This window comes from Chenopodium album, chromosome 11 (genome assembly GCF_948465745.1).
Source record: "Chenopodium album chromosome 11, dcCheAlbu1.1, whole genome shotgun sequence".
NCBI lineage: Eukaryota > Viridiplantae > Streptophyta > Magnoliopsida > Caryophyllales > Amaranthaceae > Chenopodium > Chenopodium album.
In genome coordinates, this window is record NC_137844.1 from 58,200,109 (window position 1) to 58,225,977 (window position 25,869).

Sequence of the window (25,869 nt, forward strand, 5' to 3'; positions counted from 1 at the left end):
AAAGACAAATTGACCAGCTCATATTGGCATTTTATCGAACACCTGGTGTGCATCTAGTAATTTTGGGTGATAACTTCTTGAATTGGTAAGAATCTCCAGGAGGCACAGGTGAATTTCAATCCTAGTGCTGAACTACAATCTTCTTCAGTGTAATCAATCGCTAATTTGTGGGTTTTATATGTGTAATGTACAATAGTACCTAAAGAATGAAATTGTGGACAAAGTTCTCAAAATATGCACAGAACTACAAAAATTAGGATATAAATTTGATGGAAGAGAAAAAGAAATCAATAAAAAACCACTGGATTCAAAATTAGGATATTAAATTTTCAGGTCCTTGTTCATCATCATGTGCATGATGTTCTAGGGCAACGCAAGGATGACTAATTTAGCAATAGTCAAACTATAGATTAATGAAAGACTACTATTCCTGCTGGTACAATTTTTTTAACCACCTTTCAATTGACCTAAGCATGTAACAACAATCCGTTATTTGTTTTTGACGCGAATAATTACCCGTTATTTCACCTATAGTCCATACTCGACTACTTGGCACTCTAATGAAATAATTTTTAAATTGAGACACCTCAGCCCCTTAGATACAAGTTAGGTCTCGCATTTTAGGTTGAGATGTTAAACTAATTTGTTAACTTTAATATGATCAGAAAAAGGTTAACCAAGATTGAATTTGATTTATTAATTTTATGAAAACATACTTACATTTAAAGAGTTGGGTTATATAAGTGAGGCGGTTCACACAAAGTCAATTTATCTAGAAGATTTAACTTATTTTACCATTTACTAGCTTAACCAAGTTTGATATTAATTTATTAATTTTATGATAATCATATTTGCACTTAATGGGTTGAGTTATGTAAGTGGGACGGTTCACATTGTGCCAATTTATATGAAAACTCGACTCGGTTTCACCATTCACTAGCTTGATCGGTCCTAGCAAGGCTAGGCTAGGCTAACCCAACCCATTGACCACTTTTTAGGCTTTAGCAACACTTATGGTCTTATTGATATACACACATGTAACAATTTGACTCTTATTATTCTCTCTTTTTTTTTTTTTTTTTTTTTGACAAGAGCTTAAACAATATTCTCTCTTTATCAAAGTAGTAAAAGTCTAGGAGAGAATAAACACAAAGCATCCCACACAAAACGAAGCGCATGTTAAGACGGGCCATCTAGGAAGGTGCCATGCCATAGAATTGCACAAATAAAACTCACTGAGTCAAAAATAACAACAATTTCTTCACGTCTTTACTATTCTTTGTTACTCCACTTCTCCAACCTTTTCTTTTTCATAAACTTCTACAAGTATATATTAAATTTTCAGAAATATTTTTCAATTCAATTTTTGAACTTTGCAAAATCTTTGACATTTAAAATTTTCAATCTTGAAGGAATTGAAAATGGCTCTGTTTGATGGGTCAGTGTTCTTGTTTGCTTCTTTGCTGTTTCTGAGTAGAGGCATTCTTGCTATTTCTGGAGATTGTGATCCTATTTACAAGTATGTAAGTTGTTATAATTTAATCTTTTTTATAGTTGGTTGTGATCCTATATAACTAAATCGTTGTTTGTTGGAGTTTGATTATTATATTTATTATTTTGTGGGTTGTTTTAATTTTGTCAATTATGGTGGGATTTGATTGGATTGGAATTAGATTGTTTTTATTTGGTTGGTGTTTGCATGTTTCTTGTTTGGTTGGTTCCCATTAAACTAAATTAAAAGATAATTTTAAAAAAATATTTGAAAGAACAAAATGAAGGAGCTTAAAAAACTACAACTCTACAAGTATTTAATTATTTTGAATTAAAAAGTTTAAATCTTAAATAAAAAAAAAAAAAAAATTATTGTGAAATTTGGTAGGGATGGTCCACTTTGAATAAGGAATGTGACAATGTAACACTAAAACAGGACTAGTCAATAGATTGTGCTTTGAGAAAAAACAAATTTTCATTTAAATCTGGTTCATTTAATGATCTTCAATTCTTCATGTGTTGAAGGTGATTGTGATGAGCTATTGAAGTTAAGTTTGGATCAGTGTTTGATGTGCACCATCTTTTTCAATTCATTAACTCTTTGTTCCTTTTCATTTTATTTTTTTTTCATTTATTGTTTGGGTTGTTTGATTTATAATTTGGTTCTTGGCATCGTGTTTAATGTGTTAATTCACTTAATTGTAAAGGATATCCACGGAAATAATTTATTGCTTTGCATTGTTTTTGGAATTTGGTAAGCTTCCCTTAAGGTAGTTCACTATGATTTGCTTTTTGATTTGTGCTTTAAGATAATAACTAGTGACCTACACTAATTTTGTTTGTTTTTTGAATTGAGTGATTGGTTAGCTGATACTTAATGCAACTTCCGTATGATTCGAAATGCTTCTGGCTCTCTATGGCATTGGTGTATGTGTGTCAAATCAGTTAAAGATTAACCAATTTAGACATTATAGCTGTATATATACTAGGCTGATGTAACTACTTTAGCAATTTGTAGAATGCTTCAGGCAAGAATTGAGCTTGTTAAGCAGGTATTTTAAAATGTGTTGGGAGGTGATGCCGTAAGTAACACTATTACAGGAAGACGGGAGCAATACTTGCTTAGATTTTTACATTGGCTTGTTTAGACTTTTGTGACATAATTAGTCTTCTCATACTCTTCATGTCTTCCTTTGCTCTCTTATATGGAAATATGTAACTGTTTTGCTTCCCTGACAGAATTTGCGTAGAGCAATGTCAGAAGACTGGATGCATTCAGAATAAATGCTTCAACAACTGTGGAGTCTCCCCTGACAATAAACCTGCTAAAGGCCCATGGTATCTCCAAGAACCACTTTATCTCCGGTGGAAAGAGTGGGACTGTCGCAGTGATTGCAGGTACCATTGTATGCTTTCAAGGGAGGAAGAGAGAGCAAAACTTGGAGACAATCCCATCAAGTATCATAATAAGTGGCCATTTCACCGTGTTTTTGGCATTCAGGTTCTTCCTTCTCTAACCGTATCATTTAGTAATTTTCTTTTAGAATGAGAAATGTCACATAGATGTGTTCGTATCCCACATGGCTATGGTTGCATGTTTTTGGTAGTGGTTTGGATGGCTGTGGTGGTAATATAACTTATGGTACGTAAATACATATATTGGTTGGGTTGTGACACTGGTTGAGATGTGCATAATTTGGTACCTTCTGGGGCTTTGCTCTTCACTATTCCTGCCTAACTTATGCTATGAAAGGAAGGGTGTATAAACTCAAATCCTAGTCTTAGTTCAAGTATTAATAAATGTAATGTGTGAGTGCAGGAACCTGTTTCTGTCGCTCTCTCGCTGCTTAATCTTGGCCTGATATTTCATGGATGGGTGTCATTTTTTATCCTTCTCTACTACAAGTTGCCTTTGAAGCCAAATGGGAAGTGTTATTACGAGTACACTGGTTTATGGCTTGTATATGCGATGTTATCCATGAACTCTTGGTTTTGGAGTGCTGTTTTCCATGGCAGGTACAGTGATTCGATTTCTACTACTTCCATTCATAATCTATTTCTGTCATTGTTTTATTGAAGCTTCTGATATCTGCAGATACGTGGAATTAACAGAGAACTTGTACTATTCTTCAAGAGTGGCACTTCTTGGGTTTTCACTCATTATATCCATAATTCGATCTCTAGATGTTACAGTTGAGGCTGCCAGAGTGATGGTTGCTGCTCCACTTATTGGATTTGTGACTACTCACATACTCTTTCTCAACCTGGTAGAACTTGATTATGGTGAGTCTAAACAACACATGTCTGTGAGTCTAAACTACATTGTGGTTTTTCTTTTACACCTTGAAATTATATGGAATATAGTTCTGGAAAATAGAAGATCCAGAGAGGGTCAGTAATTAACCATTGCATCATAATATTGTTCTTGGCTATCTAATATGACAATTTCACAACTCCGTATTTGTGTACATCTTTAAAGTAAATATAAAATGTCGCAGGCCTAAACATGGTGGTGATGGTTGTATTAGCTACAGCACAGCTCCTTTTCTGGGCAATCTGTGCCATTCGTTCCCATCAGCCATCGCGCTGGAAGCTGTTGGTCGTGGTTGTCGGGGGAGGCATTTCGTTACTTCTGGAGATAATCGACTTTTCTCCATACAAGGGGTTTATCGATGCACATGCCTTCTGGAAAGCCATTTCTGTACCTCTCACTTACATCTTGTGGAGCTTCGTCTGTGATGATGCTGAGTTCACTACATCTACTCTGATCAAGAAAGCAAAATAGTATGTTTTCGCAGCAAAAACCCTTGTAAATTCATTAATTCTTTGCTCATTCTTTTGACATTCCTCATTTTATACTCGAGGGTAATACTGAAATACTACTGTCAAACTGAACTGCTCACTGCTGGCGTGCTGGCTATAAAAGCTAAATTAGCATAGCCTTCCGCTTCAGGCACTACATTTTGTGGATTTTGATTTTTGACTGAAGTTTGTCATGTTAGCAATTTTGATTGTACATTTCATTTTAGATCTTTTAAAACTATAGTTTGGATGTCAGTCACACAAGATCAGTATGCAGAGGTTGTAGCAGAGTAAATCAGGACAATATTGAACTCATAAATAACTCAATTAGAAGTGTCAGCTGCTTGTAATAGAGTAAGCAGTTTAAGAAAATAGTATGATACACCGCCTATGGTGGCGTATTGCAACTTCTCATCTCCTTCAACTAGAAAATCACCATCCTTAGCTCGAGTAAATCCTCCAGCCAACCATCCCAAGTTCTTGTATCCCACTGCATGCAGCTTTGAAACCGCCACTATAGACCTGTTAGTTCCACATTGTCGCAGTGAAACGAATTAGGCACACGCACTAGTCAGGCTAATTACCAAACAGACAACTAATAGAGGCAAAGCACTGCTTCGTAAAAATAACATTATGATCAAAGATTTGAACTCTTTACCTTAGCCCCTCACCACAGGCAACAAGGAGCATGGTGTCCTTGTCAGGAACAATCCGTTGAACTTGTGACACAAACTCCGAATTGATGGTAGTGAACTTCTGGCCAGTCCATAAGCCAATGTACCCCAAATGAACCCACTTCTTGAGTAAGGTAAGAAGGGAGTTGTCCGTGTCCTTGATAAAGAGTGGAACATGCAGGGAACCAGACACTCGCGCTTTCTCTCTTTCCCACTCAGGCCTCACATCCAAGAGCTTCAACCCATCAGATTTCAAGGCAATGGCTGCTTCTTTCGGAGGGATCGCTCTAACGATTCCTGACTCTATCAGTTGTTTTCCGGATTTTCCACCTCCTATGGATGCATTTATTCGTAAACTGAAGCTGTTAGTGTGTTTTTTGTCAAGTTTCAGGGCTAATGACTGGAAATTCAAGTTTAATGTTGCCATTTTCTAAAGCTTAAGCTCTATCCTACCCTCCTTATCTGAAACTAATGATAAGGTCAGTTTTGTACTACATTATTTGATGTTATGGGACCATGCATGGTCCATGATCAACTTATAACGACGTAGCTTTCCTGATCACCCTTATATCTTTTAAAAAAAATCTCTTACATAATAATTGATCCTTAACAATAGAAAAATCAATTATTCAATTGTGTAAAAGAGCAGTGGGTAAAAGTACATCAAGTCATCAACTATATCATTGATGTTTTAGAGAGTGAGGAATAGCTTAAATGATTAGAGCTCCTCTTCCGGTTCCAAGTGATCTTGAGATCGATTCTAATCATCTGCCTTGTGGCTCTCTAAACAACCGAAAAAAAATATTATTGATGTTTCACTCGTGAGGAAATGGGCCCACCATTTACAATAACAAGAGTTGAAGGACCAAAACCAATGTAGAGGACACCAACAATAACAACATCATGCCAATTATTTACCACAACGAATCAATTCCTGGCATTCATAGGCTGGCCTTTTTAGTTCTACTTAATTCATTTACTCCAATAATAGCAATTTTGTAAATGATTATGTAACTTTGGTAATTATATAATGAACATCAAAGTACGAATTTAAAACCAAGGGAACCCAAAATCAAAATTATGATTCATGTTTTCTTGTTGTTGTTGTGGTAGGATTTACTTACCTCCATCTCTATTACCATAAAAGAATGTCATATGTTTGACTTTTTATGTTTCAATTAGAGATTCATACAAGCAAAAAAGCACTAGTCATTCCTTAAATATTGCAATTTTGACACTTTTGATGATGTTCATATATTCTCGTTTACCATATATTGTGCTTCGCGTGTGTTGTCTTACTGAATTCATCTTGATATATATTTGTATAACATCGATTTTTTTTAAGTAAAGATATTTAAGATTTAAAAAGTGTTTTGGCCTAAGAAGCATAATTCATGTTGAAATATTAAGGTAATAAAGGAAGTTATAATCCGTGCTTTCGGATTATATTTTGTGAATTTTCCAAAATTGAAATGGATATAGAAAATGTTAGTGGTTTCATAAAAGTTGATTTAGAACTATAAAAAAAAAAACCTAATAATATGTCTACATAGTTTCGAGAACGAGTTTGATTTAATTTGTTAATATCAAATTCTTACCAATATTGGCAATATACGAGTATATATTAATATAGCTATAGAACCTATGGTTTGTCATCAGGACTCATCACGTCTAATTATAGATTATTTATGAATTTAAGAATGCAATTTGTACTTATTATATATCTTCGGCAATTTCTACTGTTAAATCGGTTGAAATCTTTGAATCGTTCCTTTCATATATACTTCTATATTCAACAAGAACTAAACGTTTGAAATTCTAGAAGAATAAGAATCATTCTTGCAAGTGATTAGATTCAGTCACTATAGTCTGCCTAATGAAATAAATTGGTTTATTGGTGTACAAGTATGATCCAACATCTTCTATTGCTCTTAAACATTAGTCTTTACATACATACGTACTCCTATTGATCACATATGAACTTCTTAAAACTCATTTTATAAGTCAAAACACTCAAATTGATAATTCTTCAATGCGAACAAATAAACCAAATAATTCGTATTACACATGTATACAAGTTGATACTCCCTCTATTCCTTATTATTACGTTTTAATTTTTAGCACCATTTAAGATAATCTTCTAAAATACTCCTAATATATAAGACACAATATAATCATGTGAAATCTTGTTTACTTCGTTCAACAAATACTTTATTAATATTAAATCGTTATATTTTTTTTATTATTATGCATTAAAATATATTTATAGTCAAAAAAATGCATTGATAAACATATAAAGTCAAAATGTACCCAATAAAAAAGAACATATGAAGTAGTACAGTATTAGCTTAGTGCAAATCCTTTCATGACATTTTTCATTATCTTGTGAAAATTTTTCCCGCCTTTTCGAGTCTCTCTCTCTTTTTTTTTTATAATATTTTTTTTTTGCAAAATTTTATTAAATATATTTTTGAATATCTTTTATATATTTTATATTTTGTAATATTATTGTCAAAAATGTTTAACAGTCGTGCTTTGTACGGGATTTTAACCTATTATTGAATATAAGCAAAAAAATGCTAGTATGTTTTATGCATTATTTGGTTAAATTTCGATCTCATTTAAGATCAGCACTCTCTATTATACTTCTTAACACTCACCTTCCTTCCTAATTTCACATGTTTATCTTCAGTAATTATGTCAATAAAACGGTGTTTTGCTAATCTAAAAACGGTGTGTTATTGCATTTTAAGTATGGAGTACTACTAGAATCTCAATCATGCTTAGATTAATCACTCCAGATTATAAACACTATTTCGTAACTCCATTGAATATTAATTATATGCAACTTTGAAATTTTTTATATCTACTCTATAGTAAATAATACCTTAAAGTTACACATAGTAATTAATGAAGGTAGGTTAAAGTACTCGTATTAATCAAATACATACAAATTACGGAGTACTACCTAGAAAAAGAAAAACACGTAGTATTTCCATGAAATCCATCAGTAAAGTCACCTCTTTTAATGGCAACTTACTATTTATAACTGCAAAGTAGGCAAGTAGCAGTAAAATTCGTCCTGTTGTCGTGGCCAACACAGGAATATAAAATTACTACTTCCACGAATTCAGTATAAATTTAATGATATAAAAAGTGCAAATAATTAAGCATTGTTTATAAACAAATTGACAATGTGTAATTAATAAATAATGATGGTGGAAGTAGTTTAATACAGAAGATTCCAAACACTATTGACATTGTCCCCGTACCGTGCTGAAAACGTTGATAGAGTAGTAGGGAGTTAGTAATTATAAATTTTACATTTGACACTTGCATTCTACTCCCATATTTCTAAGTGATAAATGTTGTATCAAGTATCAACCTTCACTTAGCTCAGTACTCCGTAGTTTGTAAGGTAATGGGTGATTACGAAATCAATATGCCTTTTATTCACTTTTCACTTATCCTAACTTATACGAGGTAAAAATTTACTCCTTAGTATGTAAATCGTAACATTGTAAATTGAAATTGAAATTACATGGTGTAGCTCTTTATATATATATATATATATATATATATATATATATATATATTGAAGCAACTCTTTTTATACGAATTTATTCTTCTTTTAGTTGTCTTAACTCAAAAAAAAAAAAAAAAAAAACTCTTAATACTACTAAAAAATTTATCAACTTTTTATATGAACTTTATTTTACTAAAATGAGTGTGATTGAATTTAGCATAACAGAATGTCAATCTGCTTACAGCTTTAATTAATCTCAACTCCTTATTAATTATGCTGAAAACTCAAAAAAATCAAGTTTAGATCTGGAACCAAATAAGTGGAGTTTTTGGTAAAAAGTTAAGCTCGATAAAAAAAAAAAAATTAAATAAAAAAGAACAATCAATAACAATGTTTTCATTTTAATTAACGGTAGGTAGTAGTATGGTAATGTAGTGCAGTGAGGTCAGTGAGTTAATAAGAATTGCGTAAGCGGCATGTCCAATGAGCCATGACTAATTACAGGCATGTATGAGTACCGTGTACATTGCAGTATTGCACCATGTATTTGTACATGATTCCGTGCTTATCTTTGTACAATATTAATTTAGAGTTCTTTTCCTCAAAAAAAAAAAAAAAAAAAAAAAAAAAAAAAAAAAAAAAAAAAAAATTAGAATTCTAATGTACATTTCTACCCTAAACAATAAAAATGACATCAATAAGACTGTCGGTTGGAATTTATAATAATCAAAACTCATAATTCCGTAGCCAAATCGTACAACATAAATATTTATACTACCATGCACATTGCACAATATAAAGGGTCCACTACTTGAAAAATATTGAGGGTTTATAATTCAAAGTGACATATATAGTATAGTTTGATGATGATTCAACAAGTGACATATGTAAGATTGATCGCTAGAGAGAAATATTTTCGACATTTTAATCGTTGAATAATTTTGTTCTCACAATGGGAGCATCAAAATCAGTTCCTAATCGATGAATAATATAACTATATACTCCGTGTCCTACTAGTTAAAGTGCAAGGTAGTTACTAGAATGAAGAAGACCTTTCTTTTTGAGAAGAAGACAGAAGAATACAAATTATTAAGCAAGAAGAATATAATCTAAAGATTGATGATACCTTAGATACTTGTATATAAAATTAAATTAAGTAATGAAGATAAGAGCAATTATGCAAAGAAAACAATGGGCAAGAACAACAAGACCAGTGAGACAAGAAAATGAAAGAAAAGTGTGAGTGAACAGTGAAAAGGGCCCCACAAAAGTATTCATCAAAATAATACACGTACTTCAAAGGGTTGAGCATTAAGACACTTGGGTGGCTTGTGACCTACTTAATCGCTAAGTTTTAATTATTAAATTTATCTTGATTGATAATTTCATCATCCATCTGTAATTTATCTAATTATTTATTTTTATATTTGGCAATGATCATTCCATCAATCTTTTGCTTCCATTCTTTTATCATTAATTGGATGTCACAAAGAGAAAAGATAAAGGAATCAATAAAAGTTGAATGCACAGTTTCACCCATTTTCACCCTGAGAAAATGATTGAAAGAATTTTACAAGTTCAATAGACTTGATTAATTCATTAGGCTCATACTACAAAAAAATCAATTACAGATGAATAGATCGTTAGGCTCATACTACTCGTATTATATACTTCGTATAACTTGATTAATTCGAGTTCAATGATATAGTTGATCATTATGAAATGAACGATTAGGATTACATAGAGGAAAGAAACAGGGGAACAAAAAAGGTGCAATTGAGATTAGGCCAAACAAGGAGAAACCGACACTACTTGATATATATAGGTGAATAAGGTGATTATGAATCATGTAATAATTTACAAAAGAACAAATTAATGGTAATATAGGGTAGTTAAGATCAAAATCAAAAGTTAAACCATCTTACCAGAACTAACACCAACAATTTATTTCCAAAATTTATCATTCACCTAATTTTAAATACAATACACCAATAAATGCCAATGTAATTTGGGATAGTTTATTAAGTGTAACATCTCCACCATGCAATATACTTCTTCCAACCCATATTTGTACAGATATCAGTGTAAATTAAGTGTTCACCTACTGTTAATTAAATCACATCACCTTCACTTTATTTGCTCTGCCCCTTTTTTTTATTTGTAAGGAGGACAACCAGAAACCCTACCACCTCTGTGAGCTATGTAACTTATGTTCCCTTTTCTGTTTCCTTAAAATTACTATACTAGTTTAACTTGTATACTTTGTAAATACACTTTTAATCATTGATATTCTTTGCTCACATAGTACTACTACTGTATTATGTTAAAAAAAATTAATACCAAGGGCCTATTTTGATTACTGAACTAAGTTGAATTGAACTGAACTGAACTGATTGAAGCTGAACCAAACTTAATATTTTATGAGAGAAGGAAATTAAGAACTAAACTGAACTGAAAATAAGCTGAAAATAACAAGTCCCAAGTACATAAAATTTGATCATGGAAATGGTCGTATAATATAAATTAAGACAATCCAACACCTTCAACAATAACACCATGTTTTTTACAATGGTAAATATATATGATCAAACTTAGAGGTGTCAAAACCTCCAACCGACCCAATTCAAAATCGACTCTAAAAATATCCAATTTAGATTTTGGCTTGCATAAACACAATAATTTAGCATGATTCATTTTTGAAATAAGGCTCGATCCGACTTCGTCGAACCCAAATTAGTTTGCCACCGCCTCTAATCAAAATTAGTATTAGTACATACGAATAATGCAAAAGTTAAACAACGAGAACACGAGTAAATTGGGTCGGAATTACAAGCACTACAAGGCTGGGCAAGCCCAATAGACACTGTAAAAAAAGAATTACTCCATACATAAAATCCGTAAAAAAGATAAATAACTTTCCAGGTTGGCAGACCCAAACTCCAACTCATTAAACCGCACTCCAAGGTCATCAGAGTAACGGCTCCATCCCCCCAGCTGGACTCCAACCACTCATCTCCGGCGCACCTTTATCTACATTGCGCCTCCTCTCTTGCACATTTTAGCTTTTTTTTTCCTTAATTTTTTTGTCGGTAGATTTAGATATTTATTGAAAGCAGAGGACGAATTTTATTTGTACAGAAATACTGTCTATATATCCAGTAGTATCAAATTACATTATGCTTCATTTTTTTTTACTTCTGGAATATATGAAAAAGGAACAAATAATTGAACATTAAATTAAAAAATTTAATTAAAATCAGCGAATTTTTCTACCGGGATGTGTATACGTGCGGAATATTGACGATGAGCTTCCTTCTTCACACGTGCGACTAAAAATCGCCGAGTTTCCGATGAGAACGTAATTTCGGAATGTCGTCATCTTCAACTTCCTCTTGCAAATTCCGTAAGCTTCGTGTCGCAAATACGCCGTTTCCTTTGAATTTATTTTCAGCTCTTCCAATGTCGTCAATGTCGGTCGAATCTACAAAGATTAATAATCAAATCAATTCATCTATATATTATAAGGAGCATAAAATTGATGTATTTGAAGTCATCAGCATTTTTACCTATGAGTTTCTCTGGTTGATTGAACAGATTAAACTGCGCCAACTCTGCAAAAGAATACCAAAAAGACGACGAAAATGTCAATTTGTATAGTTTAATCGGAAGAATAATTGAAGAATGAAGATGAAATTGAATTTACCTTTGGTAGAAGGATCGTGGGAGGAGAGATATAAGATGAAGAAGCAGAGAAGAATGAGGATAGGAATGAGATGAACAAACTTCTCCGGTTGAGAATGACATCGGAGAGGTTTTTCCGGCTTAATTTCGTCGTCATCATCGCCGGAAAGTGAGGACGGAATAGATTCGCGTCGTTTGAGGTCGTCGGAAATTGAAGCGGCGTCGTCTTTGGATAATGTTGCTCCTCTGCCAGGAGAGCCTAACGATTGCCGCTGCATGTTTAGAGGAGAGAGAAAGAGATGAGGGAAGAGAGAGAAAGAGAAAGAGAATAGCTGGAGAGAGAGAGAGTGTGAGAGATGATAATGGTCTGAGGGAGTCTCAGTCGAGGTTTTAGTTGGAGGAGCGCATTATTTAGAGCGGAAAATTTATTTCTTTTTGGTTTTTTCCCCTTTCCACTTCAGAATTTTATTATTTTTATTAAGTAATGTGAATTATTTGACCTAAATTAATTTAGCAATTTCATTATTGGAATTCTTTTATTGTATTTAACCACGGAGTATTATTTTCAAACAAATAAAGAAAGTTTTAGAGTCTTTGATCATCTAATTTGTACTTATCTAAGATATAAAAGGAATGTATTTTAGACAAAATAAATTCAAATAAGCTAAAAGTTGAATTGAAACTAATCTTATATTGATTTATTTCGATATATAAGTTCAAATAATGTATATTCACCTCAACGAAAATAAGCTCAAAAAATATGTTGGATAATGTATTTTATTCTCTAGATAGGACAATGATTCTAAATACTTGTTATGAGATTAATTTTGTGATAATTGATAAAAAATACATCAAGAAAAAATTATTATGACATACCAGGTAAAATCTATTTTTATTATGTAAAAAAAATATTATTTCATAAAAATATATTTTTATTCTGACATACGAGGTAAGTAGTATTTCTTAACCTAATAAAGTAAAGATTGTCATCTCTATAATACAATCCTTTACAAATATGAACAATGATTAAGATTTGGTAAGAATCAATTGAGTTGATTATGAGTTTATGACCTATGAATCTATGATTATCTAAAGTAATTTCAATTAACTTATGGTAAATAACAAGAGTAATTGGTAAAAAGTCAAAATTAAAGACAGTAGACGTAGAAATAGGGATTAGGGCATTTAACTGGCGGGCCCATAAGCTTGTCGTAGAAGGGAGGATATTAAAGCCTTTTTTTTTTATATCGTTTGTGATAATTGCAATTTGCATGTGACTTTAGGGTGTAAAATGGTAGGCCCAAGATAATACGTAGTATTTTCTCTGTTTTTTTTTACGGTATTTAAGAAAAAGTGGGTTACATGTGATTTAAAACATTTAAAATGAAAGAGAGAGATTATTAAGAGTATAATTTAGTGGGTTATGAGATTATAATAAGGGTTATAGTATAACTTTTGACATAAAATTCTTCTCAATTATATTGTGTTGTAAGTATTGTGACAATTCTATTTTAGGAAAGTGTTTTAACTATAAAAAACGGAGGAAGTATATGTTAAGTGGAGGTAAAGTAAGTTGGTTTATTTGTGGTCAGTTTATTTTTATCCAATCTGTCGGTGACCGTTGGCTTTTCGGTTTGTTTATTTTTGAGGATGAAGGTGACCGTTGGAAGTGTGTGATGAGAGTGTTTACTTTATGTAGTTATCAATGGTTATGAACGTTTTACACTTTTACGTTTCATTATATGAATGGATGGAGCTTGTGTACGTAGTATATGTAGGAGAGTGAAATGCAACGATAATATAGTACAAAGCTCAATTATTGATTTCATGATGTTGTTGATTAGGGATTATTACGGATTAGATTAAGCATTTTTAACGTTGGTTGGTAGATTTCAATTAAAAGTAGTTTAACGTATATGGTTTTGAGGATGATACATAAAATGTGATATTTAGTCTTATCTATGCATACTTTTTTATAGGCTAAACAGCTTACACTCTTATGGTAATGTAGAGTTGTATAAGTCATATAAAAAGCTTGAAATGATAGGTTAAATCTAATGAGTGCAGTCCAGTCATGACAAATTTCAGAGGGATGATATTAGATGAGAATTTTGAGGGAAAATTGTTTGAGTTATAGGAGAAAGTATTTAAACATATGTTTTGGCAAATTTTCTTAATATACTATTCAAAAATCAAAATATATTAAAAGGACTTCAAAAAGTATGAATTGTTTCGACAACTCAGTGTATGCTACGTTTTACATAAGATGCTAGCTTCCAATCTTCCATATAAAAATTGCCATCTTCCATATCAATGGGTTGCTATTTGCTAACCTTTTTCAACATTTCTCATAACTTTTAATTTTTGAATCGATTCATCACTTTGATTACAAAAGTTGGATAGATTGTGGATCACTAGTTTCTTTTATCATCATAACTTATTGAAGAAGAATAAACTTTTTTATTGTTATCTTTGTGGATAAGGAAGAACTTGTGGCAACTCACAAGAACAACATACTTAGAAATGATACTCGTATATAACCAATGTTTAGATTTTACAAAGTATTGAGTGAGTTCGTTTCACTATGAATCCACCCACCCAACACCTAAAATTTCAACATCTCATATGCCTATTAATTTATACTTAGAATTTGTTGGTTGGTTTTTGCACTTATTTTAATGATTAAAAAAAAAAAAAAATCATCAAAATGAGAATAAAATGCTCATGAGTGTATGGTTCACCCGGGTATATATAAGAATAGTGTATATAAGAATCTCTTATTTATACTCCCTCCGTTTTATTTGTTTAGAAGAATCCCTCATCTTTCTTCATAACTCTTTAGATGTTACTACAGTACTATGTCAGAACTTGGACAAGAACAAGAGGATCCGTGAATATGTAACTACATAACGAGTTTAGTTTAGGTGTGGAACTGTGGATCATCAAACAATGAGATATGATGTCAAAATGTAACCCAGGAAATGATGAACTATGGGTTTGATTCTTTAAAAAAAATTGATCCATGGAATAAATAAAGCCCAATGATACTGAATAGCCCAATCATTCAATACAGTTCCAGCCCAATTAGGCCCAACAAAATATAGTAATTTTATAATCCAAAATAACAAGACCAAGACCTCCATTTTTCTGAGTACAGACCATATAAACACCAACTACGCCTCCAATTTTTCTGAAAAAAAAAAAAAAACAAAACAAAAACAAAAATAGGAAGAAATTTCTGGCGGTACTTTTGACGATCTTTGTAACTTGCTATAATAGAAATCTCACTCTTCTTCTTCGATCAACCCAGAAAAACTTGAGAAGAAAGATAAACAAAAAACCAGAAATGGTGTTATGGGAGATAACATTAGCGACGGCCTATTTCTTGGGATTGAAACGAACTTATAGACTTGCTTTGAAGATTCAACGTCGTCTTATTTCGCATAAACACCTTAAGATTCGTAATTTTGCTCAAAGGTTTCTTTCTTTTTCTTCGTTTCTATACTTTCTTCTTATGCCTTTTGATTTTAATTGGCAAAATGTGATTATTTGTATGATCATAAGACATTATAATCTGTGAAATTAGTGATAATTTGCTATTATACTGTGTAATGTTGGATTGATTTTTTGTTTTTTGGGAATTGATGTTGAATGTTGATGATTTGGGGTTTTAGCAGAAGTTTTAGGGTTCATTGTAGTTCTTTCAGGAGATTAATTAGGCGGTGGTTGCAATTTGGGTTTGATTTAGAATATGCTCCAGGTTTCTTGTTAACGAGTGATGAATAAAAGAATATTCTCTAGTTTAATTTTAACTTTGTATTTGTTTTCTTCTAGTTTGTTTGTTTGGTATGCTTATTTGCTTAGCTATTTGGACCATTAATTGTGTGAAGAAGGTATACAGTAGGGATTAATAACTAATAAGGTTAAATAATGTATGAAGCCATAAACCTAGTGATGGATTTGCCGATTCATAAACGATTCTCGTGTACAAACTTTGCAACATTTGTTATAATGTTGGCTATTAATGCTCCAATTGGAAATAGATTAGCTCTAGATTAGGTATATATTAATATATAGTCCAAGTAGTGAAGTGATTTGTCAACTCAACTCGTGTGTTGGAGCTAATACATTTGTAAGTGTTAGGATCAATCCTTTGCATTTAATTTGAACCCTTCAGCAAAATGAAGTTTAGGGGTGCGGAGGACATGGTACTTGTAATCTTGTATCTCATGAGACGAAGAAAGTAAAAAAAAGCATTAGATGTATGAAGTTGGTTAGGTTAGGAAATTGGTTACTGACTAATCTATTTCTCTAGTTCTAGGAACGTTGGTCTTCTAAGGCTAAAGTGAAGGAGGCAAATTGGTAGACAAGTTTATGCAGTTTGCATTTTGGATGTACTGCACTTTTGGTCATCACTCATCAGCAGTATTGTAAATCATAAGACAATGAGTGATGGTCCTGATACCTTTGAAGTTGGTTTCACCCTCTATCTGAAGTAAACAATCAATAGTGGGATTCGCATAGAGGACTAGTGGGTAAGAAAATGTTTGAAATGCCAAAACTAGCTTACTTTGATGCTGGATTGCTGATATTTTGTCTTTAGTATCTAAGATAGCAAGACTTGGATTTTATATTGCACAGCCCTGGGTTTTGCACTTGATTTGCTGTCCACCAATTGCAATATGAGTGTATTTTGGTGCATGATTACATGCTGTTTGATATTCCATTGCTTGCTGCAAACTGCGGTAGAGCAGGCATAGCAAGAAATATCTCTGCTATGTAAAACCATACGTATCTATTTTCTAAGTCATTGGAGCCTTAGGAGATTTGTTACTTCTCTGTCAATGAATGATTACATTTATGACAACCACTCTGAGCAGCATCTCTGATGTCTTGAATCTAGATAAGCACGTCTATGAGCATGTCAGATAAATGGTTATTTTGCTGAATTTGAATGGTGTCTTCATGTTTTTCCAAAGTATTTAAGTGGGTTGTTGGTAAATGAAGAATTGGTGAGGATTACCCAGTAGAAGGTTTTGGGAGTGTCTTATGTTAGATTAAGTTTGAAAATTTTCCCCTGCCAGGCTACTTTTCAAATAGTATTAATAAAGTCTACGGTGATGTCACTTATGTGCTGCTAACTTAAATTATTGTATTTTATTCAGACGAACGAGAGCTGTATTTGATGTAGCACTAAGGGTTCATCGGAACATTCAAGATAGAGACATACAAGTAGGTCGAAATGTTGGGAACTGGATCCTCAGATGGCTCGACAAGATGAAACCATCAGCCAATATCCGTGGTGCACCCCACGAGTTGCCTCCAGGAAATCACAACCAAGGCACTACCATGACTAAGCAATCAGACTATCACCAGAAAAACGATGGCAACACCCAGAAATTCAGCACCAGGAGTTCTGAAAAGGGTTCTGATAGGCATCTGTTTTCTGCTACTAGACCTACATGGTCTACAGCTTTTCCCTCCATCACAATCATGGCACGGCATCCGAAGTCCGTTGGCTCCCAGTACAGGCAACTTTTCCTCATTGGCCCTCAATGGTTGGCCCCAAGCAGTGGAAGTTTGGGATATAGAAGGGTCATTAGAGAGGATATCAGGCTGTGGATGCAACAGCATTAGCCTCTTTGATCAGCCTTTATTCTTCCTCTTCTATGTTGTTAATTTACTGAAGTCTGTTGGACTTGGACATCTTGTGGCCAATGTCATAAAGTTAGAGATAGAAACTCTTCCCCCCCCCCCCCCCCCCCCCCTCTGTTTGTTAATTGTTTTTATCCCAGTGAATCGCTCTCAGAAAATTACTGTAATTAGGTGGTGTTAACATCGGATTCAATTTCATCGAGTCTGTGAACATGATGTCAATTTTGTGTACCTTTAAGGGCTTAAACCTTGCATGATTCCATTGTGAATACAAAAAGGATATGAAAGTATGAAACAAAGGCAAATTTAAACAATGAGAACATGCTTATTATCATAAAGAGTACAGCCTATTAAAATTGGAAAAAGATAAAAACAACCTAATAATGGCAGCACTAGTTGCCGGAAAATTCTCGACAGTCTACAGTGAACTTCAAAGGAGTAACATCGGCCACTCCCTTAAATTTCGTACTCACTCTTTTTTTATGAAAAAAAAAAATTTAAAAGAATATCAATAGCTAATTAAGCTATAGCAAGTGCATTATTATGTTGGTTATTGTCATTAACAACTTGGAGGAAAACAAAGCCAATCTTTCTTTCTTGTCCAAACCTAAACGACCATAATTGACCAACATCACCTTGTTTGAGATTAATTTTGTTTTTCACATCCCACCAACTACTTTGCAGCATCAGATTCTTTTTGTTATTATCAATCTCATTCTTTGCCCACATTGATAGATTTAGCTCCATCTCTTCTTTGTTTTGCAATATTAAAGTCACCCTAATATCGCCGCCTTCTTCCAATTCTCTCTTTTCTCCATCGGTTAAAATAAGTCCATTATGCTCCCGCATGTCCCTCTTGGGAATCAATAATCGATTTTGTCGTTCCCACACATCCGCAAAAGGAATGTATTTTTGCATTACAAGCTTAGGCACCTCACCGCTACCACCTCCCATACCCATTGCTTTCTCTACGAGTTCACTTGGAAGATTCGGGGGTTTAAATTTTGCCTTTTTCTTTTCCTCTTTGCTCAGCCCTGGATTTTTTTGCTTCTTTGGTATCTTAGATGACTTATTATGGCCTTGCTCCGAAGGACAACCTCTCTTTAGCACCCTTTTTTGATTTTTCTTGATGTATAACAAGAGAGTTATTATTAGTCATAACACTAGCATTACAACTATATGCTTCTTCAGGGATGATAGCCTTATTGACGTTGTCATTATTTTTTATTCGTGCATAAATCTTTTTACCAAAAAGTTTAATCGTAGTGATAGTATCATTACTATTACTACTACATGCTTCTTCAGGGTTGTTGACATTGTCATTACTATTTCCTTCTACAAAAATCTCTTTTCCAAAAAGCTTAATCAACATCACCATTATTGCAACTGATGATCTTAGAAACTAGTTGAAAATACTTTCTCAATTAAGAAAAGGTGCGTAAGATAGAAAATTATTGGTGTATGAAAATTGTAAGTGAGAAAACTCAAATATTTGGGTTAGTATATATAATACTATTAACCGCTTTATTATTTATGGAAATAAGTTTGGGATAATGCTATGCGAATGTAATCCTAATTCTAATTGAATAATTTTTTTATCCATCTAACAAGATTACACAACTACGATCTTAACGGCGTGTAGTCGACGGTCGGCGACTTCCTAGCGCGTTCATCTCCGTCGGATCACAGTTTTACCTTGGTATTTCTCTCTCCTCTAAACCCTAATTTTATCTTCAATAATCGATTGTATGCAATCCTTGACAATTCGATCTAATTTTGTAATTAAAGACTTGAAGTTTCCTAATTTCTTTTCCTAATTCTATGTTTTGCAATTTGTAATTGCAGGGGCTAACTCTGAATTTTTCCTCAATTTTCCCCAATTCGATCTAGTTCTATAATTAAAGACTTGAATGTGCTTTCGATTGATCTAAACTTGAGACTATAAATTTACATCGCAAATGAAAATTGGTGTTCAATTTGTGTGGGTGATTCAATTGCTTCTCCATATTCAATTTGATGTTGTTTTTTGCTATATGTTTTTTCAATTTGTGTGGGTGATTCAATTGCTTCTTCATATTCATTTTTTCACACTCGCATTACACAAATTCTCTTGTATATTTGGAAGTGGATGATTAGGATTGGATGAATTGGACGATATTAGTGTAATTAGCCTTTCTGCTTATTTTCCTTTGTGAAACAAGTTCTCACTACACAGAATATAGAACATAGTTGCTACGACTGAGGAGCGTACACTGATGGAGCTTGCAGACAGGGCTGTTGGTTTTCTGTTGTGTTGTATCAGCTTATCAGTTTTCACGTACTATACTTTCTGGGTTATTATTCTGGTAAGTTCAAATCTGATTAATTTTTCATATTTAGTCTGTATGAGCTTATGTTATCTAAAAAAATTCTTCATGGATCATTGCAGCCATTTGTAGACAGCGACCACTTCATCCACCAGTATTTCTTACCTCAGGAGTATGCGATCATCATCCCTGTTCTTGCTGGTGTTACACTTCTTTGTTTTTTGAGCGTCTTCATTGGATCTGTAATGTTGAAATCCAAAAAGAAGAAGGCTTAATCTCATTTATTCCATGACCATGATATTAGAGGGCGGTACCATCTCAGAAACAAAACTCTTGATGCAAGGCCTTGCTTCTTTGTTTAACTTGTATAAGAGTTAAGAGTACACTTGAAAACAATGTGGTGGATTGAGAAGAGTTTAATGAAAGAGGATAGTAAATCATTGCTTTAACGATATAAAGTCTGCAAATTACTCGCAATGCTTTATTGAAATAAGTGTATTTGTGGCAAGATAAACAATCATTAGCCTGTTACAAATTTCTTCAGGCACTTAGCAGTCTTGAGCCCAATATCTTACTTGTACTACTTATCTATGATAAAGCTAAAGAAAGGAATGTGCCTTCTTAAAGAAAAATCAATTACAAACAAGTAAGCTCTTTACAGAATGTATCAAACGCTGCACAGCAAGATATCTTTCCAATAACACCAAAAGGGCACATCTGCACTTCTAGTCAAGAAGCGGACTCCCTTCTCTGACAAGCACAAAGAGGCCACCATCTCCTCTTGAAATCCTAAAATCTTCATCGACATATGTGAATAGCAACCAAGATGAAGTGCGTTCACCTGGAATGGAAAACTTAAGAGGTGGCAGGCCATATAATGACTGTGAAATACTTGCTGCTGCCTCCTGAACAGGATTCAGGAGCTGCTGCACAGGAGAAAGGGTAATATTTTGTCCAAACACATTTATATTCTCTGGAAGATCAAATTGAGATTTAATCTTTGGAGGCTCAAAAGTGGCTTCTTTAAATTGAACCTGCATATCAGAAATCAGCTGATTAGCACATTTAATCTCCATTTAAACATCTTAACTGAAACAAAATAATCAAATTCTGAAATAAAATAATAATTCCTCCTCACTTAAATTTGCAACCTGTGGGGAATTACACTTTTCAACACACAACTTTAATCTATCTCAGACCCTGAAAAGAATTGAGTTGAGATACTTTCCATAAACCCCACGAGATCCCAAGAGGCCAAAGTGGTTGGAATCGTCCACTTCATAAAATATGCTTCCTATCACCGGACACTCGACACTCGGACATGGGAATGACACTTGGATACTTCATTTCATCTCATCTCATACTCGGACATGGGAATGACACTTTGGACACTTCACCTTTTTTTTTTTTTTTTTTTTTCCCCACAAAAAAGCCGAGTCGGACGCTTGGACACATACCCATGTCGGACATGTCCATGTGACATAGCCTATCACAGACACAAGATCACAAGATGTCTTTATGTAACCGACCAATGGGCGCATAAGGTTCCAAATAACCTTTAATGGCGCAGAAGTCTCTGACCTATTTGACAAACCTTCTACTTAACAAAGGATCGATTCTTTCTACTTGCTTTCCCAAACTGTCGAAGATTCTAAAGGTTTTGTGGCAATTAAACTAACAATGAGTCATTATTGAATGTTTATTGAGAAGGTTATAAGCTTTCATGGAGTCCCTTAAGCCTTAAAGGATGGTTATCCATTGAGTGGTTCGCATAAATTTAAGATAATTCTAGGTAGAGATGGAGGTGAGAGTGAGTATATTTGCAATGGCTGGGGTGGGGAATTGAGGATTATGAAGAGGTTGGGTAATTAGATGGAGGAGGAAAAAAAAAGGGGATGAATGTGGTTTGGATAGATAGTGAATAAGTGAATTTCCCTTTTTAGTTTTAGTGTATACAAGTATATAATCTAACAAAATTCCATGTGAGTATGTGATGATATATTTATTTGCATGTGTATATATGTGTAAAAGTAAACTGATGATATGCAAGAAAACATAAAGAGAGAGAAAACTAGTGAGAGAAGAGACCAAACAATCCAACAAATCAAGGAAAGAACCCAGAACCCATGCGAAAATCTAGATCGAAGCTACTACCACCCATTTCAATCCTACTCTACTCAATTCTCTTACTTAGAACCAAATAACTGCAATTCCAGCATATCTCTTGGTCAAGCCCCATCACTTAAAGGAAAACACAGTGTACACATGCCCAATTTCATCTAAAAAAATCAGCAATCCCCATATATAAAAATAGAATATTAAAACTGATTCCCTATCCGACACAATTACAATTGTGTAGCTTTTAATCTCCAAATCACAAGATCTAAACGTCATAGTCATGGAGCCTCAAAAAGCTTGATCTTTGATAAAATGCTTAACAGTAATTATTATAGCTGAATACAAATGGTGGGGCTACAAAAGGCAAAGAGAGCACTTGAATGGTCTGAGCCTAAGAGTCCGCACATTAATTGTGTAGATAAGGCTGCACCATCTACTACGTCCCTCCAAGGCTCCAACCAGCAAAACACTCACCCACACAACAATTTCATTGTAGGCAATTGCAGTTAGGACATGGCATCATTCTGATTTTACATTAGGATTTTCGTTGAATTCTATTGTCTTTAAGTACCGTGCCTACCCAGTACCGAGAAATACATGTGATTACATGAACACATTTTTTGGAATGAGATATTGAGCAATTTTGGAAGGGGCAAAGAAGATTCATTATGATGAAAAGAAAGCAATGCCATAACAGTAACATAAGATAAACAAGTAAAACAACTAAAAGTGGCACCACAACACAAGGTATTGATTTGAACGACAACGCTATTAACTTGATTCCATATATAGCCCAGACCATGTGCAAGCTACATTCATCACACCACAAAGCAAAGGTTTGTTCAATTACCTGTATCCTTGAAGGGCTACTAACATCAAATTTGGCTGTTGCACTAAATGAGAATGTTGCAAAAGGACTGGACAATGTGGTTGAATTCTCCACAGTTTGGCTGGTGGTGCTAATGGCTTGACATATTTGTTGAACTTTTAGCAACGGTGTAGATCCAAGAGCAAGAAGAGGCAACAACTCAGAAAAGGCTGTGTACCTGATAAAATACAGAGAAAATGATAGATGAGGCATGGTAAAGAAGATGAATAAAATTTCCTATTATAGCTCAGACAAAATCCCAGATGATGACCGTTAATATCAAAGGATGTTTATGATAATATGCATCAGATGTCAATATATTCTTCAACTTCATAGCATATTAGCATGTGAATATAAGATCTCTTATTTTCTGAAGTTTTATGTTGTGAATTTGCTATTAACTCTTTTAACATCTAAAGGTTCATTGAACACAAGAATATCAACACACACAAACACACACAAACACACTACAGGGTCAGTTATAACTTTTTACAAATTGACATTTAGTAACATACAATCGTGGCTGATTCAAGACAACATTTCCTTGTTAATGCACCAACTCTCTTCCACTGTTCTACCATAATTTTTCCTCAAAATATTTCAACAGAATAAAATTCTGAAGGAAAATGGCAACCAATCACAAGAAATGGCAATTAATACTCTATCTTATCTCCTAGTGCTTCTTTATGATGGGAATTTCCCATGTGTGAAGAAATAGTGCCCAACATCACAATATCATCAGGAATTAGGATGGTGACTAGCCAACATGATTAGAGGGTTACTTCATGGTTTAGTACGGAACCTCACTAGTGTGCGAGTCACTGATCATACTCCCTTGTTTCCATACATAATTGTCACATTATCCTAATTCATTTATAATTAAGGATATAACTTCATTCACTGCTACATGCCTACATCCTTTATATGGATACATCATTGCTTAATTCTCCCCATCACTCATTCTAAGTGAGGAGCACTTCGAAAAATCCAATTATGATCCACGCACTACTATCCTAACAAGCATGTCATCTTTTTTCCAAGCATCCCAAAAAAGGATACGTGACTAGTATAACAGTGACAAAACAACCCAAATGCAGGCACACAACAAATTCCCATTTTGCACTTATCACCCTAAAAAAGACTACAAGATGATCTTCCCTATAAATTAAAAACAACAATTCATTCAATACTTCATTATAAATCAATGTAAGCATAACATAGTAAGAATTGAAATCAAATTCACAATGTAGAAGAAACAGGGGATAAATTAAACCACAAGACAAGAACACAGAAAAGCTTACACCAAAACCCAATTGCCATCAAGCAAGCCCGGAACCTCTGTCGGGTTAGGATTCGGGTTCGCCGCCTCGAGTTGATTAACAAGCTCCGATACCTCAGCCCGAACCTCAGCCGAGGCCCGAAACCCGAGCTCCGACCCATAAAGAGAATCCAACAAACACCTCTTCAGCTCCCAATTCTTGTTCACCCAAGTACTACTACTACCATTAGTTTCTCTCTCCTTAATCTCTTCGCCATCAATTGCAAGACGGCCCCATTCATCTTCATCCTCGCGAATGGGCGGGTCGGAGTCGGCGAACCTGGACTCAGTCTTGGGCTCAGGCCCAGATTTCTCGCCCCATTCGTCGGAAACTGTGACAGAAACATTGAACTCAGGTGGGTTCACGGAGGCGGAAGGGTTGGGCTTGGGCTTTGGGTCTGGGCCCCATTCATCGTCTTCATCGGAGGAAGAAGCGGAAGAACGGGAGGATAAGAAGGTTCTGGAAGAAGGACGCGTGGAGGAGAGAGAAAGAAGTGGGGTTTGAGAAGGGAGGAGAGAGAAAGAAGAAAACTGGTTGTGGTTGTAATGGAGGATTGAGGATTTGGGGAAGAAGATGGAAGGTGGTGGAGTTGAGAGAATCGTCATTTTTGTTAATGGGAAGAAAAAATTGAGGGAGATTTGGTGGACATGGGTGTTTTTGTTAATATTTTCTGTTTGTGTATGTTGTTAACTTGGACCTATTGATCAAATTTTGTAAGGCTTCAAATATTTTGCACAATATTTGAGAGAATTAAGACTAGTGTTAACTGTAGAGTGAGGGATTGATTGGCCGACATACTCACTCCGTTCAAAAGTAGTGGTGTCAAAATCTGATCGGACCAATTTAATTTGAAATCAATGAAAAAATCAAATTATATTTGAATCAACACCTCTATTTAAAAGGTAGTCCCCCCGTCTCCAAAACTTCGACCTTTTTGGGTTGATTTTGCGGTTATTAAGAAACTTAAATAAAAAGAAAAAAAAAACATATTGGAAAGATAAATTTACATGAATTTTGTAAAAAAAGCAGAGAGATAAAGTATTAAAAATACATTAAAAAAAAACAAAATTTTATATGAGAAGCTAATTTTCACAAACATTGTTGTAAATTGGTGGGTATTTTAATACAAATGAGTCGATTATTTTGGGACTAAAATTAGGCTAAAAGGGTCGAAGTTTTGAGGATGGAGGGAGTATGTTTTTTTAGGATTTCAAAGTAGAAGTGCCATTAATTTATATGACAATGGTTTGCAATTGTATATGAAAATAATTTAAATCAGTAATGGGAAATAATAAAAATGAATACATTATGAATTGGTTTTTTTTAGTGATACATGGAATGTTTATTATGTCGATATCGGACATGATATCATATTACTCAAGATAAATTAAAGTAGATTTCATCTGTTTAATACACAAAACTTTGTACT

At 33.8% G+C, this 25,869-nt stretch overlaps 6 protein-coding genes across 11 annotated transcripts; 3 read left to right on the forward strand and 3 right to left on the reverse strand.

Moving 5' to 3' along the window:
- The first annotated feature begins 1,102 nt into the window (after positions 1 to 1,102).
- On the forward strand, positions 1,103 to 4,471 carry LOC145569414 (uncharacterized). Its single transcript, XM_081628757.1, has 5 exons — positions 1,103 to 1,519; positions 2,731 to 2,992; positions 3,311 to 3,507; positions 3,587 to 3,774; positions 3,990 to 4,471. Exons 1-5 carry the CDS (start codon positions 1,422 to 1,424, stop codon positions 4,274 to 4,276), a joined length of 1,032 nt encoding a protein of 343 aa, XP_081484883.1. The 5' UTR covers positions 1,103 to 1,421; the 3' UTR covers positions 4,277 to 4,471.
- Positions 4,472 to 4,591: 120 nt separating this feature from the next.
- Positions 4,592 to 5,453, reverse strand: LOC145569415 (rhodanese-like domain-containing protein 10). Its single transcript, XM_081628758.1, has 2 exons — positions 4,952 to 5,453; positions 4,592 to 4,815 (listed from the first exon to the last, which is right to left on the reverse strand). Exons 1-2 carry the CDS (start codon positions 5,392 to 5,394, stop codon positions 4,617 to 4,619), a joined length of 642 nt encoding a protein of 213 aa, XP_081484884.1. The 5' UTR covers positions 5,395 to 5,453; the 3' UTR covers positions 4,592 to 4,616.
- A 5,858-nt stretch (positions 5,454 to 11,311) lies between these two features.
- Positions 11,312 to 12,571, reverse strand: LOC145569416 (uncharacterized). Its single transcript, XM_081628760.1, has 3 exons — positions 12,197 to 12,571; positions 12,060 to 12,104; positions 11,312 to 11,974 (listed from the first exon to the last, which is right to left on the reverse strand). The coding sequence occupies exons 1-3, from the start codon at positions 12,450 to 12,452 to the stop codon at positions 11,823 to 11,825; spliced, it is 453 nt and encodes a 150-aa protein (XP_081484886.1). The 5' UTR covers positions 12,453 to 12,571; the 3' UTR covers positions 11,312 to 11,822.
- Positions 12,572 to 15,369: 2,798 nt separating this feature from the next.
- LOC145569417 (uncharacterized) lies at positions 15,370 to 17,948 on the forward strand. Its single transcript, XM_081628761.1, has 2 exons — positions 15,370 to 15,651; positions 17,340 to 17,948. The coding sequence occupies exons 1-2, from the start codon at positions 15,521 to 15,523 to the stop codon at positions 17,809 to 17,811; spliced, it is 603 nt and encodes a 200-aa protein (XP_081484887.1). The 5' UTR covers positions 15,370 to 15,520; the 3' UTR covers positions 17,812 to 17,948.
- Positions 17,949 to 19,160: 1,212 nt separating this feature from the next.
- LOC145567935 (dolichol-phosphate mannose synthase subunit 2-like) lies at positions 19,161 to 20,755 on the forward strand. 6 transcript variants are annotated; one of them, XM_081627362.1, is made up of 4 exons: positions 19,161 to 19,263; positions 19,441 to 19,528; positions 20,052 to 20,174; positions 20,258 to 20,755. In XM_081627362.1, the coding sequence occupies exons 3-4, from the start codon at positions 20,085 to 20,087 to the stop codon at positions 20,408 to 20,410; spliced, it is 243 nt and encodes an 80-aa protein (XP_081483488.1). In that variant the 5' UTR covers positions 19,161 to 19,263; positions 19,441 to 19,528; positions 20,052 to 20,084; the 3' UTR covers positions 20,411 to 20,755. The 6 variants fall into 6 exon arrangements, with proteins under 6 accessions (XP_081483488.1, XP_081483490.1, XP_081483489.1 ...); XM_081627364.1 differs by having other exon boundaries at positions 19,194 to 19,299; positions 20,045 to 20,174; XM_081627363.1 differs by having other exon boundaries at positions 19,195 to 19,299.
- Positions 20,590 to 25,149, reverse strand: LOC145567934 (plastid lipid-associated protein 3, chloroplastic-like). The gene is made up of 3 exons (XM_081627357.1): positions 24,423 to 25,149; positions 23,104 to 23,299; positions 20,590 to 21,169 (listed from the first exon to the last, which is right to left on the reverse strand). Exons 1-3 carry the CDS (start codon positions 25,043 to 25,045, stop codon positions 20,861 to 20,863), a joined length of 1,128 nt encoding a protein of 375 aa, XP_081483483.1. The 5' UTR covers positions 25,046 to 25,149; the 3' UTR covers positions 20,590 to 20,860.
- Positions 25,150 to 25,869: the final 720 nt, after the last annotated feature.

What these genes read in the sequence shown, in the direction of transcription:
- LOC145569414 (XM_081628757.1), top strand. Translation starts at nt 1,422, where the DNA reads ATGGCTCTGTTTGATGGGTCAGTGTTCTTGTTTGCTTCTTTGCTGTTT. An exon ending in GATTGTGATCCTATTTACAA is followed by an intron (nt 1,520 to 2,730) that starts GTATGTAAGTTG and finishes CTTCCCTGACAG; the next exon opens with AATTTGCGTAGAGCAATGTC. An exon ending in ACCGTGTTTTTGGCATTCAG is followed by an intron (nt 2,993 to 3,310) that starts GTTCTTCCTTCT and finishes GTGTGAGTGCAG; the next exon opens with GAACCTGTTTCTGTCGCTCT.
- LOC145569415 (XM_081628758.1), bottom strand. Translation starts at nt 5,394, where the DNA reads ATGGCAACATTAAACTTGAATTTCCAGTCATTAGCCCTGAAACTTGAC. An exon ending in GCCTGTGGTGAGGGGCTAAG is followed by an intron (nt 4,816 to 4,951) that starts GTAAAGAGTTCA and finishes TGGAACTAACAG; the next exon opens with GTCTATAGTGGCGGTTTCAA.
- LOC145569416 (XM_081628760.1), bottom strand. Translation starts at nt 12,452, where the DNA reads ATGCAGCGGCAATCGTTAGGCTCTCCTGGCAGAGGAGCAACATTATCC. An exon ending in CCACGATCCTTCTACCAAAG is followed by an intron (nt 12,105 to 12,196) that starts GTAAATTCAATT and finishes ATTCTTTTGCAG; the next exon opens with AGTTGGCGCAGTTTAATCTG. An exon ending in TCAACCAGAGAAACTCATAG is followed by an intron (nt 11,975 to 12,059) that starts GTAAAAATGCTG and finishes TAATCTTTGTAG; the next exon opens with ATTCGACCGACATTGACGAC.
- LOC145569417 (XM_081628761.1), top strand. Translation starts at nt 15,521, where the DNA reads ATGGTGTTATGGGAGATAACATTAGCGACGGCCTATTTCTTGGGATTG. An exon ending in ATTCGTAATTTTGCTCAAAG is followed by an intron (nt 15,652 to 17,339) that starts GTTTCTTTCTTT and finishes TATTTTATTCAG; the next exon opens with ACGAACGAGAGCTGTATTTG.
- LOC145567935 (XM_081627362.1), top strand. Translation starts at nt 20,085, where the DNA reads ATGGAGCTTGCAGACAGGGCTGTTGGTTTTCTGTTGTGTTGTATCAGC. An exon ending in CTTTCTGGGTTATTATTCTG is followed by an intron (nt 20,175 to 20,257) that starts GTAAGTTCAAAT and finishes GGATCATTGCAG; the next exon opens with CCATTTGTAGACAGCGACCA.
- LOC145567934 (XM_081627357.1), bottom strand. Translation starts at nt 25,045, where the DNA reads ATGACGATTCTCTCAACTCCACCACCTTCCATCTTCTTCCCCAAATCC. An exon ending in GATGGCAATTGGGTTTTGGT is followed by an intron (nt 23,300 to 24,422) that starts GTAAGCTTTTCT and finishes GTATTTTATCAG; the next exon opens with GTACACAGCCTTTTCTGAGT. An exon ending in GTAGCCCTTCAAGGATACAG is followed by an intron (nt 21,170 to 23,103) that starts GTAATTGAACAA and finishes TCTGATATGCAG; the next exon opens with GTTCAATTTAAAGAAGCCAC.